The sequence below is a fragment of the Pleurodeles waltl genome, chromosome 3_1 (assembly GCF_031143425.1).
Source record: "Pleurodeles waltl isolate 20211129_DDA chromosome 3_1, aPleWal1.hap1.20221129, whole genome shotgun sequence".
NCBI classification, from domain to species: Eukaryota; Metazoa; Chordata; class Amphibia; order Caudata; family Salamandridae; genus Pleurodeles; species Pleurodeles waltl.
In genome coordinates this window covers 181,923,621-181,939,495 of record NC_090440.1, presented here as the reverse complement: position 1 = coordinate 181,939,495, position 15,875 = coordinate 181,923,621, and the positions used below count along the sequence as shown (strand labels likewise).

At 44.9% G+C, this 15,875-nt stretch overlaps 1 protein-coding gene across 2 annotated transcripts in view; it reads left to right on the top strand.

The window, feature by feature from the left end:
* The window catches only part of LOC138283907 (myosin-2 heavy chain-like), a 212,936-nt gene that overhangs the window by 84,680 nt on the left and 112,381 nt on the right, over positions 1–15,875 (top strand). For both annotated transcript variants that reach the window (XM_069222124.1, XM_069222123.1), the window contains exons 8-9: positions 1,378–1,503; positions 5,703–5,807. In XM_069222124.1, the coding sequence (XP_069078225.1) occupies positions 1,378–1,503; positions 5,703–5,807 (231 nt within the window). The remainder of the gene's footprint in view (positions 1–1,377; positions 1,504–5,702; positions 5,808–15,875) is intronic.

The following is a 15,875-nucleotide window of genomic DNA, read 5'->3' as shown; positions in this document are numbered from 1 at the left end:
GTACCTACTGCTCAGTTGTTAACATTACGTCACTAGCACTAAAATCACCAGCCCAGATAACACACAAATCAGTGTAACCTGCTTTCTCACCCATTGAGTTCAAAACCAGAGCAGGGCACAAAATTGCAAAGGTTCTCCCAGTGCTCAGTGTAAAGTCAAGGAGAGAAATTGCTGTGCAATAAGAGTAATACACAGTTACTCTTGTTTCCATTTCCAAGGTAGCCTTGAAAAATTCAGACCTTAATGTGTTCCAGAGATATTGGAGTAACATCAGTGTGGATGAGATGAGTGGGAGGGCTGCATAGTTTTGCAATCAATAGAGCATCTCTTTTTCAGTTGTTTACCTTAAGATGTTTACAAAATGTGACTGGCCTTTCATACTGCATGAAACAGTTGTATACATAGTTTTTGCATTAGCCCAACAATTTAGGGACTGCATAGTAGGTGGAATAAGGTACCCTCTAATGTGTGTAATGTGGGCATAGCATAACTTAGCCAGGTGTGCCTCACAATGGTTTGTGGAAGTGGGGGTGGTAGGATAGTCAAACCTCTTTTGAGTGCATAACCAAACTCAAATGGAGAAATGTACATTGTTGTTATATACAACTTTAATCGTTCCTTAGCTTCCTCTTTGTAGGGTTTTCCAAGAACCCCCAAGATGATGCTCTACTGAATGTCCTCATGCATTTAAGCCCAACCAGAAAGCAAATCACCACATTACATAACATTTTATTCACTAACTTCTTAAAAAAACAAAATTACGACTTCATAAAAAAACAAGTTGATGATAAAAGAGAGCTGAATGACAACCAGGCAGCAAACTGCGGTGCAGGTAACAAGATAGGCTTCAATCAACACTACATATGGTCCTATCTTATTCCATTAGTCTGTATGCAAAGAGGAATTCCCTAACAGTTATCCTGGCTGCCGTGATTTGTAAATGACACCTGCAATTGAAAGTAGGAGGCCTTGACTGGACTGTAATGCAATTGCTTTCAGGATAATATTTTTGATTTATACTTGGAGCAGAACATACAGCAGTTGGAGTGGGACCTACCTTTTTTTACTTACATAATGACAGTCGTAGCTGGAAAATGATATCTGAAACTATACTATAGTCAGTCGATTAATTTATTGAATAATAAATGATCGATATGTGTAAAAAAAGGATCAGAGGGCAGAGTTGCTGTGTTACACGATTGTACCAATAGTGCGGTGATTATTTTTGCAGAAAAGAATCAAAGATGACATTTGCATTTATGATATACTTTCTTCCTCCTCCTTTCTGAAATGCCCTTTGGTGTTTCCTGCTTGTGTATACTTCACAGCTGCGACGTTCCTCCTCTTCTCCTAACTCCTGTTTGTCTTGGTTTGCAGGGACAGCAGCTGGCCTTCACCCAGACTCAAGAGGCAAATCAGAGGGTGACAGAGTCGCTGCAAACTCACAAGGACCTTCATGAGGAACTGGCAGAACTCCGCTTGGCCTACAGCAATACAAGCCTGGTACTGCATATCTACCTGTTCCACAGGCACTGTCAGGGCATTCCTGGAGAGAACGGTCAGCAGAATTACACAGGCAGAGTCTCTGACACACTGGGCATGATTTACAAAGTCATTTTCAACATTAAACGAATATTCAAGGATGCAAATAGCTTAATTTACGCCTGCGAGGAATTCACAGGATAACCCAGGGGCGTAAATGGTTTTACTACATCAGGGTCAAGAGCGTAGCAAGGGTGCCAGAGGCCCTAATGCAAGCAAGGAAAATAGGCCCCATCCCCCGGTTTGGAAATTTAAAAAGTAGTTCTTATTAGGGTGCATTGAGCCCCAAAGATCGCCTGGCATCAGTGCCTCTGCACCTGTTGCACTATTGAAAACGAAGCCCTTGTTCTGGGGTGGTGGTTCCTAGAAAAGGGACTATGAAGTAAACTGTCCAAAACAGGAATTTCACAGGTGATGTTCGTGCAAACGTTAAAAAAAGATACAGGGAGATACTGAAATTGATTCCCCCTCACATGTAGCCTGTGCTTGCAACCACTTGTCCCAAAGTAGGTCAGCAGCTGAATTCCTCGGAGTTTAGCATGATCTGTAATTGAGAAGATTACAGAGAAGGAGATGGGCCATGGCAATGGTGGCTGTGATGCATAGATGCACATCAGTCACTGGGCCATCAAAATACAACATCTGGGAGGCAACCCTGAGCAGTGGCATGCCCAGGCTTCCAGAACTCAATCCAGGGTGTACCCTTCATTCTCGGGGTATGTGCTGCATTAATACAGGCTCCTTTTGCAGACTCTGTTAGATATCTCATCTCTCTACTTGTAGATCAGGTCCACATAAAGGGGATCATTATGAGTTTGTCGGACAGAAAAGGCTGTCCGCCAAACTCCTCAGGTCAGGTTACTGCCCGTGCGGACCCCTTCCCGCAAGCCCCGTTAAGAATTTCCTGCTGCGTCTGCGTCAGCGGGAAACGGCCTACAACATTGACACCAGCTCATTATAGAGCCTACGGCAATGCTGTAGTGCGTAGGGTGCACCAGCACCAGACAGTGAAAATCGCAACGGGGCTGGCCAGGGGGGGGGCCTGCACTGCCTATGCCAAGTGAATGGGCAGTGCAGAGGTCCCCCTGGGGCACCCTGAAACCTGTCTCCGACAGCCTTTAAATGGCAGGGCTACCGCTGTGTAAAAGCCGGCAGAGAGGGGACTCGTAGTCCCCAGGGCAGCGCTGCTTGCAGCTCTGCCCTGGCGGATTAGTACCGCCAACACCGCCAGGCCTTCCAGTGGAGGAGACGTGGCGGTGCTGGCGGTCCGACCGTGGCACAACCACCACGGTCCAAATGTGGCTGTTGGACCGCCACATTGGCGGCGGTCCGACTGCCACTGCAGCCCTGGAGGTCTTAAGATCACCAGGGTCGTAATGAGGCCCACAGTGTATTAGCAGCTCCCACCAAAGCAGACATGCCCTGATGACTTCAGGTTCAGATAACTATAATGAAGTGCCAAAGCAAAATACTCAGGTACCATATACTTCTCCTTATAACTCAACCGCTCTCCATGCCTCTGCAGTTGCCCCCGTAAGTGTGGCAGCAAGTTTTAAGTTGTCCATCATTTCACAGTAAACTCTTGACCATGGCAAATGTCATGGAAACTTTCCATATCTGATCCATGGTTCAAAAGGATCTGCCCATGTACGGGCAGGCCCACAGCTGCACTTTCTCAGTGTCATACCCCAGCATCATGATTTTTCTCTATGGCAGCAGCTGTTTCCCCATACATGGATAGTTGGCAGGATAGTGTACTTTCACGCCCCACTTTCACTCTTGTGACCTATGACTTTCAAACTATGGGTTGCAAGCACAAAACGTCAATTTCTTTTACATATGCCAAAGAAAAGGTTGCATTATATATGGCAAGTATTCCATCATCTCATAATACACAATTTGGGGCCTATTCACAAACTGCATTTTGTAGTATGTTTAGTAATACTACAATAGTACTATTAAAGTACTACAACATGCTATTCCCAGACCTATGAGTGTAAATCACCACCTCCTCACACATGTGTGTTTAGTACTTAGTAGTAATTGTGGGAGAGATCGGGGGAATGGCTGGAAAAAGGGCACCTTTACTTCTCGATGGGAAGGGTTTGGAAGGAGTAAGTATGGGTTTAGGAAGGGCTAAAAAGGGCTTTAGGGAGGACATATCACACACCCACAAAAGAGTGAGCCCATTGCTATTCACAAACTGCACTTCTAAAGTTACTGTAGCCAAAAAAGTCCCAAAATAGTAGTAAATGTACTACAGCTCAGAGCTGGAGTAAGTCCAGCACCACACATGGTACTGCAAAACCCTCCCATAGAAAATAATGGAGATAGGGACTAAAAAAACAAAACCTCATGTGAATTAATGTTAATTAAATTCAAATTATTTAAAATTATAAATGTAATTTAATGGTAAAACAATCTAACAAACGTTTATTATTTTAATTTAAATATTTGACCAACTTTTTTATTTTAATATATTTTATTAACATAAGAGTTCATGACTTAATTCTACATACCTCTTTTAATAATTGGTAATATATAATAAAATAGATTTTATTTTTCCTTTATGTGGATATTTTCTTTTTTAACTTAAACTTCCTAAAATAATTTAAACCTAATACATATAAAATAATTACATTTTACATTAAAATTAAGCTAATAGTGCTGTAGCATTTTTATTTTGTTTTACATTTAAAATAAATATATGCAATTAATTTACATTAATATTGAACATAAAGATATTTTTGCTAATTTTCCCCTAGCTTAATAAATGTTTTTAATTTTCCTTATACTATCCTATAGGGAGATAGTTATGTGATCTTCCTATGGTAAAATGTAGGGGAAGGTAAAAACATGCCTTTTGCTCCATTCCCTGTTTCTCGGAGTGGAGACATGTATTTCTACACTTCTTAGCAGCTTTACTTTGTAAATGGTAAATAGCCAAAAGTAGTAAAGATACTCAAAAGTGTCAGGGTCAACTTACACTTGAAACTTACTCACAAGTGTTAGTTACCTTTGTGAGGAGCCCCAGTAATGTTAAACCTGCCTGGTCCTAGTTTGCATGGATTAAGATTGTAGGAAGGAATATTGAGGACACACTATTGAATAGTCACAATATCATAACCAGAGTATCAAGTGACAAAGGTAAATGTGCAGAAGGAGGTATGGATTTATTATTATTAAGTACACATTTACGTATTCTCTCTCTCAAAATGTGTTGTATGTTATATGTATATATATATATTCCTTGAAACTGTTAATCTGAGGTTATAGCTAGAAATTGTAATGATATCTTACTTTACAATAAAAAACCTTTGAAATTCACTGTTATAGTTAGGTGAAAATGTCAGTGACGACGTAAGGGTTTGATTGAAAAGAAAACCCAGAGAAATTCACCAATAGTTAGTACAGTTAACTATAACTTGTGCCCCCAACATGCACTGCTTATGACTTCACATATTTCATCATTCATGACGTTCTATGAAATCATTTCTAACATCACTGATGGCATCTCAGACTACATCATTGATGATATCCCTGATGAGAGAAGCTGGTAAAAACATTAGGTGAATATATGTAATTGTTGATACCCCAGTATGTATAATAGTAATTAATACTGGCCACAGCCCATTTACAACTACTGGCAATTGTAATGGAACAGGGATTTGGGGTGTAGCAACATAAAGTGATTTGCTAAAAATGAGAGAAGGCAATGAACAGTTGAAGACAGGGACTAAAATTCCCCAGGTTCCAAAATGGGTTCGGGGAGGGGGTGCCCTCAACCCTCTCCTCAAATAATTTTAATAAAATAGCGGGTGGCCATTTTTTTCTATTTTCCCAGCAATCCTGCTGGAGTCCTGAGAATTCACAGCAAAAATGGCCCATTGTTTCATTTTTTGGTCCTCTGGAACTCCTGCCCCACTGGCACACTTTTTTTCAAAATTTGTGATGATTCATCAAATGGCGCCAAAGTTATTAGCAAAACAAAAGTGAGCATTGTCCATCAGTCAGATGTTAGATCGATAGCCCAAGAAGGCTTATGGCGTTTCCAGGCATACAATGGTAAATATAATTAGAATATACTCTGTTGCTTTGATTCACACATGCTGACCTACTTCCAGAGGACTAAGAGGTATGTGTGTCTTGACCCCTAACAGGAGAAGGAGCTGCTTTCTTCCAAAGCTGTGCGTTTGGAGGAGAAGGTGGCTGATCTGACCATGAGGCTGAAGTCTGCTGTTTCTGACCGTGAGAGGTTTTTGCAGGTGAGTCGCATGGGTTGTGGTGGGGAGAAGAGACTGGTAAAAGAAAGTGATTGTAGTATGTTGTTTTTTTATATTTGCCACTTATATAGCACTCAATCGACCATTAGTATGGCATTGCCTCACATTTAGCAGTCAGGGGGTAACACTTCAAATAGTTCTGAAACTTTCATCATAGACCATGTCTCACTACATTAATGGCGATGCAATGTTATTCAAATTAGTAAAGTGTCTTTGGTAGTAGACAGATCTAAGGCATGATGAGAGAAGAATGGTAAAAACATTAGTTTAATATATGTAATTGTTGATACCCCAGGACGTATAATAGTAATTAATACTGGCCACAGCCCATTTACAACTGCTGGCAATTGTAATGGAACAGGGTCCTTAGAGTTTATCAAAAAGATCCCTACTTGGGGAAAAGGTGAAAAACTGAAGAGCTAGGTTTTTGAAGTTGATGGACAACATGAATCAGGATCTTTGGAAAAATTTGAGGCAGGTGCAGTCCACTGTATTTTAATATTATAAGTAGCTAGCCGTCTAAAATAGAGCTCTTTTATTTCTTTTTATTTATTTACATTTACTCACACATTTACATAGGTATGCATCACTGGTATTTGAATATATACAGTGCACTAATAGTGCCATCACAATCACCTTTCGATCATAACAAATAAGTAAGTAGCATTTAGATTGTCAAGATACATGAAGAAAGGTGAAGTTTTGGTAGAATTTGCGGGAGCATATTGTATCTAGGTAGTTGGAGGATATGCCAAAAAACATATCATTCAACGTGACAACATAATATTACAACAGTATTCCAACCATGCTCAAAAGCCATCTTGGTGGTGTGGTGGTAGCAGTTGTTCCGAGTCCTAGTGGAAATAGGGGGGTCAAGGGGTTCAGTCTAGAGGCCCTGGGTGCCTAGCCATTGATCATTGAATGGGAGATGGAGGGGGGGGGCGGCTAAAGCAGATCAGAGCACCTATCTGCTCATATCCTATTTAGGCAAAGGTTGGATTCCCTGTTAGGCCATATAATGTGCCAGCCCATTGTGGGGCAATGGGGGGGGGGGGGTGTCGGTCACCTATAGAGTAATCCCGTTAGGAATATTATTCATCTTCAGAGGGGTGCATTTTATGAAACAAGTTAAGGACAGAAGTGTCCCATATTGTGGCTACATTATTGCTACCTCTGGATTATCGGTCATGCATCATGGCATCTGCTTCTGCCAATGTCCATTATGGGTTACCCAAGGCCAGCATTCAGTTGTGGGTGGATTGCGTGCTTTCTAGGTCATAGCAATTAATCGTTTATAGAGGACTGTCGCTAGGTCCACTGATTTCAGATAATGTTTGGTTGTGTTTGGTGCGTGATGTAACCCACAGCAGACATAGGAGCGTAGTCAGAGACATGTGGACATCAATTATTGTGGATGTCACCTCCATTACCTGTGTCCATGTGCAAAAGTAATGGAGGACACTCCCAGACCATGTGCATGAAAGTGGCATCTACAAAGCTGCATCTATGACAAATGGAGGACGCTCTGTAACATTTTACACAAGCGGTGTGATGTGAGATAAGTCTGATGGATATAATTGATTTGGGTACATTTAAAGCGTGTGTTACATGAAACTTGTTTGGTCTGTTCTAGGGCCATGCCCCATTGCTTGGGGGTAAGTTCCATGCCCAGATAGTTGTCCCACTTAAGTTTGCACCGGGTCAATGGGCCACAGCTGCCCCTTTGCAGTGCCACAGATATTCAATACGGCTTGACGATCAAGTCCCTGTGTTAGAAAACATTGCAGACCTAAGTGTACAGGAGGTTCCGTTGTTCCCGGATGCCAGATACCTGTGATTGTTGCCCTGATATCATTGTGGGAGAGGAATAGGCATGTCCTAAAGTCATATAATTCCTGAAGACCCTGAAAAGAGAGCAGCATCCCGTCCCTATATAAGTCACTGAGATGAATGGCATTGTTCCATGGGGTTGGATCATAGACTCTTAGCAGTCCCCTCATAAGCGGCAGGCCCTACAAGGGTAGCTGTGGTGAATATGGGGTTGATGTGCACTTGGGTTGAATGTAGCGAGTTCATGTGCATTTGGCTATATGCATACGTGTCCCATTCTCCTGTTTGGTTGATCTGGGGGAAAAAGGCATCCTATGTCCCTCAAGTCAGCATGTACCAGACTACACTCCGTTGTTTTATCACAAGTTAGCCAATGCATGGGGCATTGTACCTGCACCACTGCGAAGTACAGCTCCAGGTCCTCCCTCAAGGGAAGGGCACTGAAGAACCAGGAATTAAACCCGCTTACGTGCAGGTCCCAACACTAGGTCCAATTCCATGCTATGCAGAGTCTAGAAAAAAGCTGCAAAGAAATATAACAATCTTGGGAGGATCAACATTTTGGCCACTGATGCCCTACCCATTGACGAAAGGGGCAAACGCGTTCAAAAGGGCATGGACTGACGAATTGAGGTTTAGGCTCTCCTATGGTTACCCTCAAGCAGATCTTTGTCCATGTGGTAGATATTTACTCCAAGTTACCGGAAAATCTCGAAAGACCAGGGAAGTTGACCTCCATCTAGCAGATCACGGTGCTCATGTTCAACCCGACAGAGTGGAAATATGCAGGACTTTCCCCAGTTCACCCTGAGACAGCCAGTTTCCCAAAGCAAGCCACAAGGGCATAAAGGGCCAGCAGTGCGGAGTCATGATCTCGTAAGTATATGAGGACGTTGTCCGCATGCAGGGATACAATGGGGGTCATTCTGACTTTCCCGCTGGGGTGGCCGGCGACCGCCAAAAGGCCGCCCGCCCGCCCAGCGGGAAAGCCCCAGCAACGAGGATGCCCGCTCCGAATGGAGCCGGCGGAGTGGCTGGTGTGCGACGGGTGCAGTTGCACCCGTCGCGATTTTCAGTGTCTGCCAAGCAGACACTGAAAATCTCAATGGGGCCCTGTTAGGGGGCCCCTGCAGTGCCCATGCCAGTGGCATGGGCAGTGCAGGGGCCCCCAGGGGCCCCACGACACCCGTTCCCGCCATCCTGTTTCTGGCGGTGAAAACCGCCAGAAACAGGATGGCGGTTAGGGGGTCGGAATCCCCATGGAGGCGCTGCTTGCAGCGCCGCCGTGGAGGATTCCCTGGGGCCGCGGGAAACCGGCGGGAAACCGCTGGTTTCCCTTTTCTGACCGCGGCTGTACCGCCGCGGTCAGAATGGCCCCAGAAGCACCGCCAGCCTGTTGGCGGTGCTTCCGCGGTCGTTGGCCCTGGCGGTCCATGACCGCCAGGGTCAGAATGACCCCCAATGTGCCAGTTTGGACCCACATTAAGGCCCCTGGACCTGGGCGTCTGATGCGAAGTATGGCTGCCAGTGGTTCTATGGCCATGGAAATCAGTACTGGAGATAGGGAACCGCCTTGGCAAGATTCTCGCTCAATGGGAAGGAACGTGAAATTTATCGCACGGTGCAGACTGGCACCCTTGGTTCGGTGTATAGGAGCTCTACCCATTCCGAATGCTCCCAGTACCTGCAATAAATAGGGCCAGCCCTGTGTATCAAATGATTTCTCGAAGTTAGGGAGACCGCTACTGCTAGGCTGGTCTCCCCATCTAATGTTTCCATAATAAGACACAGTTGGCGGATATTGAAGTGTGTTGGTCTCTTGGTTACAAAGCTGCATTAATCCGGGTGGACAAGAGTGCCACGGTTCGGGAGTAGTCTGTTGGCAAGGACTGTGCTTAAGATCCTATGATCAATGTTTAACATTGACAATGGCTTATACAAGCCCACGTCCAGGGGTCGCTACCCAATTTTAGGAGCACCACTATCAGGGCCCTAGCAAGGAGTCTGGGAGAGCACCTCAGTGGTGCGCTTCTTGGTAGACCTCGAGTGGACTAGGAGCAATAGTGGCCCTGAAGGTTGCATAGTACTCTGCAGGGAAACCGTCAGTGCCAGGTGTTTTGCCTTGCACCAGCTGCCGTATTGCCAGGGCAGTTTCCTCTATTTGAAGAGGCTGTTTCAGTTATTGCAGCTGCATGGGGTTTAGGGTAGAAAGAGTCCCTTCTTGTAGGCATTCCTGTATTTGTGTGAGGGGGTCCCCAGGGGAGAAATACAACTGGTCATATTATTTGGTGAATGCTCCATTAATGTCTGACTTAGTGTTTTTTATGTCTGTAGTGTCGCTAAAACAGACCTTTCTAGGGTCAATGGAGTAATGTGATCCCCATTTCCTTTCTACTTGGCAAGTTATTAATTTTAATGTTTGTAATTGAGGATATAAAAAGGCATTTCAGGTAGCGCTGGTGATAAGCTGTTTATTCTTTATGACACTGGAACCATTAGGTAATGAACTGAAGAAATGCAGTTATAAAGATAGTTAAGCAGAATAGTAGGGTCACCTGACTATATGCTGTCATTTGATGTAGAAAGTACCATTTACAGGCCAACATCTACCAAATAGTTAAAGGATTTTTGTTTTCGATCAACACATTGAAAAGGCAGACCCCAGTGATGCTTAGTGCTGGAAAAAGTAAAACAAAATAGGACCCCAAAATAATTGCTCCAAAGAAAGTGAATAGGATTGTTAAGGTGATATTATCCTTTTGACGATTTGAACTACAAAACAATACACAATAATACAGAAACAAACATTCATCAAACAAATACACAAATGCAGATGTATTTTCTTTATTTCACAAATAAATATAAAGAAAATCAAAAATTTGGATCTTTCCTAAATTCAGTTGAGGCCACCCATATTCCATCTGTTTTATGCACTTCCACTGCATTTTTCAAATTCCTTCACTTTTACAGAATGTTTTAAAATTTTATATTTAGCTTCTTTATTTGTATACACCTTACTAATCTGCTAATATTATTTAATTGTCTAAGCAGTCACGGACCCCCTGAGCAGCTGTCATGGATCCCCAGGGGTCCCTGTGCCACAGGTTAAGAACCACTGTCCTAGAACATGAGAGCCAGTGGTAGAAGGGGGGATAGGTAAACTCTGACTCATCACTGCTAATTACCCCACATATTACATCAGCCATGACATGTTCTATGACATCATTGATAATATCACTGCAACATTTGCAATAAAATTAGTGATGAGAAAACTCTGCATGACGGGATGAAATTTATAGTTACCTTAGGGCATGAGTTATAGTTTCTTTAGATAAGTATAACTATAAATGCTGAATTTCTAAGGTTTTATGTGTGTAAAATATAAACCTAAATATATCGTCCCTGTACTGTAAACTTAGGTCTTTTTAGTGAATAAATATATATATATATATATATATACATATATATATATTTGTAACAATATAAAGGATGTCATTTAAAGTAAGGCAGACCTAAAAAGGGTGTCATTTAAAGTAAGGCAGACCTACTGACTTTGTCAAAGGGTCAGAACTCCAAATATTAAAAGCAAACCTATTGGCTGTATTAAGGGGTTAGCACATCTACAACACTATACTACAACTCCTGCCCTAGAATTTGGGTTGTTGGTTGACTAGGTGTGAGCCCTAATCAAGCAGCAACTACAGGCCTGTAGGAGGCTGGACTGGCTTGTAGTGAGTACCTAGGGGTACTTGCACCTTGCACCAGGCCCAGTTATCCCTTATTAGTGTATAGGGTGTCTAGCAGCATAGGCTGATAGATAATGGTAGCTTAGCAGAGCAGCTTAGGCTGAACTAGGAGACGAGTGAAGCTCCTACAGTACCACTTAGTGTCATATGCACAATATCATAAGAAAACACAATACACAGATATACTAAAAATAAAGGTACTTTATTTTTATGACAATATGCCAAAAGTATCTCAGTGAGTACCCTCAGTATGAGGATAGCAAATATACACAAGATATATGTACACAATACCAAAATATGCAGTAATAGTATTAGAAAACAGTGCAAACAATGTATAGTTACAATAGGATGCAATGGAGACACATAGGGATAGGGGCAACACAAACCATATACTCCAAAAGTGGAATGCGAACCACAAATGGACCCCAAACCTATGTGACCTTGTAGAGGGTCGCTGGGACTATTAGAAAATAGTAAGGGTTAGAAAAATAGCCCACCCCAAGACCCTGAAAAGTGAGTGCAAAGTGCACTAAAGTTCCCCAAAGGACATAGAAGTCGTGATAGGGGAATTCTTCAGGAAAGACACAAACCAACAATGCAACAACGATGGATTTCCAGTCGAGGGTACCTGTGGAACAAGGGGACCAAGTCCAAAAGTCACAAGCAAGTCGGAGATGGGCAGATGCCCAGGAAATGCCAGCTGTGGGTGCAAAGATGCTGCTACTGGACAGTAGAAGTGTAGGTTTCTGCAAGAACGACAAGGGCTAGAGACTTCCCCTTTGGAGGACGGATCCCTCACGCCATGGAGAGTTGTGCAGAAGTGTTTTCCCGCCGAAAGATCGCCAACAAGCCTTGCTAGCTGCAAATCGTGCGGTTAGTGTTTTTGGATGCTGCTGTGGCCCAGGAGGGACCAGGATGTCGCCAATTGCGTCAGGGGACAGAGGGGGCGTCGAACAAGACAAGGAGCCCTCTTAGCAGCAGGCAGCACCCGCAGAAGTGCCAGAAACAGGCACTACGAGGATGTGTGAAACGGTGCTCACCCGAAGTCGCACAAAGGAGTCCCACGTCGCCGGAGAACAACTTAGAAGGTCGTGCAATGCAGGTTAGAGTGCCGTGGACCCAGGCTGGACTGTGCACAAAGGATTTCCGCCGGAAGTGCACGGAGGCCGGAGTAGCTGCCAAAGTCGCGGTTCCCAGCAATGCAGTCTGGTGTGGGGGGGCAAGGACTTACCTCCACCAAACTTGGACTGAAGAGTCACTGGACTGTGGGAGTCACTTGGACAGAGTTGCTGGATTCAAGGGACCTCGCTCGTCGTGCTGAGAGGAGACCCAAGGTACCGGTGATGCAGTTCTTTGGTGCCTGCGGTTGCAGGGGGACGATTCCGTCGACCCACGGGAGATTTCTTCGGAGCTTCTAGTGCAGAGAGGAGGCAGACTACCCCCACAGCATGCACCACCAGGAAAACAGTCGAGAAGGCGGCAGGATCAGCGTTACAGAGTTGCAGTAGTCGTCTTCGCTACTATGTTGCAGTTTTGCAGGCTTCCAGCGCGGTCAGCAGTCGATTCCTTGGCAGAAGGTGAAGAGAGAGATGCAGAGGAACTCGGATGAGCTCTTGCATTCGTTATCTAAGGAATCCCAAGAGACAGAGACCCTAAATAGCCAGAAAAGAGGGTTTGGCTACCTAGGAGAGAGGATAGGCTAGCAACACCTGAAGGAGCCTATCAGCAGGAGTCTCTGACGTCACCTGATGGCACTGGCCACTCAGAACAGTCCAGTGTGCCAGCAGCACCTCTGTTTCCAAGATGGCAGAGGTCTGGAGCACACTGGAGGAGCTCTGGACACCTCCCAGGGGAGGTGCAGGTCAGGGGAGTGGTCACTCCCCTTTCCTTTGTCCAGTTTCGCGCCAGAGCAGGGCTAAGGGGTCCCTGAACCGGTGTAGACTGGCTTATGCAGAAATGTGCACCATGTGTGCCCATGAAAGCATTTCCAGAGGCTGGGGGAGGCTACTCCTCCCCTGCCTTCACACCATTTTCCAAAGGGAGAGGGTGTAACACCCTCTCTCAGAGGAAGTCCTTTGTTCTGCCATCCTGGGCCAGGCCTGGCTGGACCCCAGGAGGGCAGAAGCCTGTCTGAGGGGTTGGCAGCAGCAGCAGCTGCAGTGAAACCCCGGGAAAGGCAGTTTGGCAGTACCAGGGTCTGTGCTACAGACCACTGGGATCATGGGATTGTGCCAACTATGCCAGGATGGCATAGAGGGGGCAATTCCATGATCATAGACATATTACATGGCCATATTCGGAGTTACCATTGTGAAGCTACATATAGGTAGTGACCTATATGTAGTGCACGCGTGTAATGGTGTCCCCGCACTCACAAAGTCCGGAGAATTGGCCCTGAACAATGTGGGGGCACCTTGGCTAGTGCCAGGGTGCCCACACACTAAGTAACTTAGCACCCAACCTTTACCAGGTAAAGGTTAGACATATAGGTGACTTATAAGTTACTTAAGTGCAGTGTAAAATGGCTGTGAAATAACGTGGACGTTATTTCACTCAGGCTGCAGTGGCAGGCCTGTGTAAGAATTGTCAGAGCTCCCTATGGGTGGCAAAAGAAATGCTGCAGCCCATAGGGATCTCCTGGAACCCCAATACCCTGGGTACCTCAGTACCATATACTAGGGAATTATAAGGGTGTTCCAGTAAGCCAATGTAAATTGGTAAAATTGGTCACTAGCCTGTTAGTGACAATTTGAAAGAAATGAGAGAGCATAACCACTGAGGTTCTGATTAGCAGAGCCTCAGTGAGACAGTTAGTCATAACACAGGTAACACATTCAGGCACACTTATGAGCACTGGGGCCCTGACTAGCAGGGTCCCAGTGACACATACAACTAAAACAACATATATACAGTGAAAAATGGGGGTAACATGCCAGGCAAGATGGTACTTTCCTACAAGGCCTTGTCAGGGTGAGGCTCAAGTCAACCCTAAATTAACCTGTGCTCAACCCTCTGGCAGCTTGGCACAGAGCAGTCAGGCTTAACTTAGCGGCAGTGTGTAAAGTATTTGTGCAACACTTCAAACAGTAATAAAGTGACAAACACCAAACAAAAAGGATCCCACACCAAACTAGAAAAATAGAAGTATGTTTAGTAAATAAAACAAGACCGAAATGCCAAAAATCCAATCAGTAAAGAGTCAGATATGCAAGTTTAAAGATTTCAGTAAAACTTGTGGCAAAAAGCACGAAGCGCCAACTGTGGTTATCTGGTCATGCCGAACCGGGACAAAATCACAAGTTTGGGCCGGCTACAGGGACCCAGATAAGCTTGCTGAGCGATGCTTTGGTTCCAAGAAGCGGCGAGGCTGTGATGCAAGGTCTTGTGTCACCGTGGAGGTTCCGATCAACGGGGGTTTGCAATACCAAATCTGGTGTCAAGGATGAGTCGTGCAGTTAGGGTGATGCGTTGGTTCCGGGTAGCAGCGAGGGTGTGAAACTAATTCGGGCACAGTCATCGAGGCTGCCGTCAGCGAGAGATGCGACGGCCTGCACCAAGGATGTGTCGCACCAGTCCAGATGAATTGGTGGGCTGTGATGCAATACGGGTCTTTGCGACAGTGGAGATACATGCAGCAGTGGTGATGCGTTGGTTCTGCTCCAGCCTGTGCTGCGCAGCAGAGGAGATTCGTCAGTTCCACTGGATCCAAAGAAGCTGGCAGAACAACTTAGACCTTAGTCCAAGACTGTGATTGAGATAGCACCACTTGGCAGAGTAGACTCACAGATGGCAGAGTGCAGATGCTGGAGGGAGGTTCTGTCAACTAGCCCTTAGATTCACTAAGGGTCATGGGTTCAACAGATGCAGGCCCTGTCCTTCTCATCCAGGCAATAGGGCAGTAGGCAGCAGGGAAGCCCAGCAGAGCAACAGTCCTTCAGAGCAACAGTCCAGCAGAGTGACAGTTCTTTCAGCAGCACATCAGTTCTTCTTTGTGGCAGAGTATCTACAGGTCAAGAACTGTACTGAAGAGTTGGTGTCTGAGGTCCAACATGTCTACCCACTTCTGCCTTTGATTTGCGAGAAGCTTCTAGAGGCATGCCTTTGAAGTGCACAGGTACCTTGCCTTCCTTGTCCTGCCCTTTGTGTGGAGTTAGGACACAGCCTTTTCAGGTGTAAGTGGGGCTGTACCCAGCTCTTCCCTCCCATCCTGCCAGTGATAGTCAATCCAGGCACACCTGAGCTCCCTATTGTTGTGGTTGTCTGGGAGGAATACACAAAATCCAAAGGTTAACTACACCCAGTCATGTGACCCTAGAGAAGCTGCAGGCACTAAATGGCTAAGGCAGACAAATTACAATTTTCAAAGAGTGCCATTTTCAAAATTGTAATTTAGAATCCAAATTCAACATAAGTTATTTTTCATTACGATTCCAAAGACACCAAACATAAATGAGTGACCAGTTCCCATTTGGAT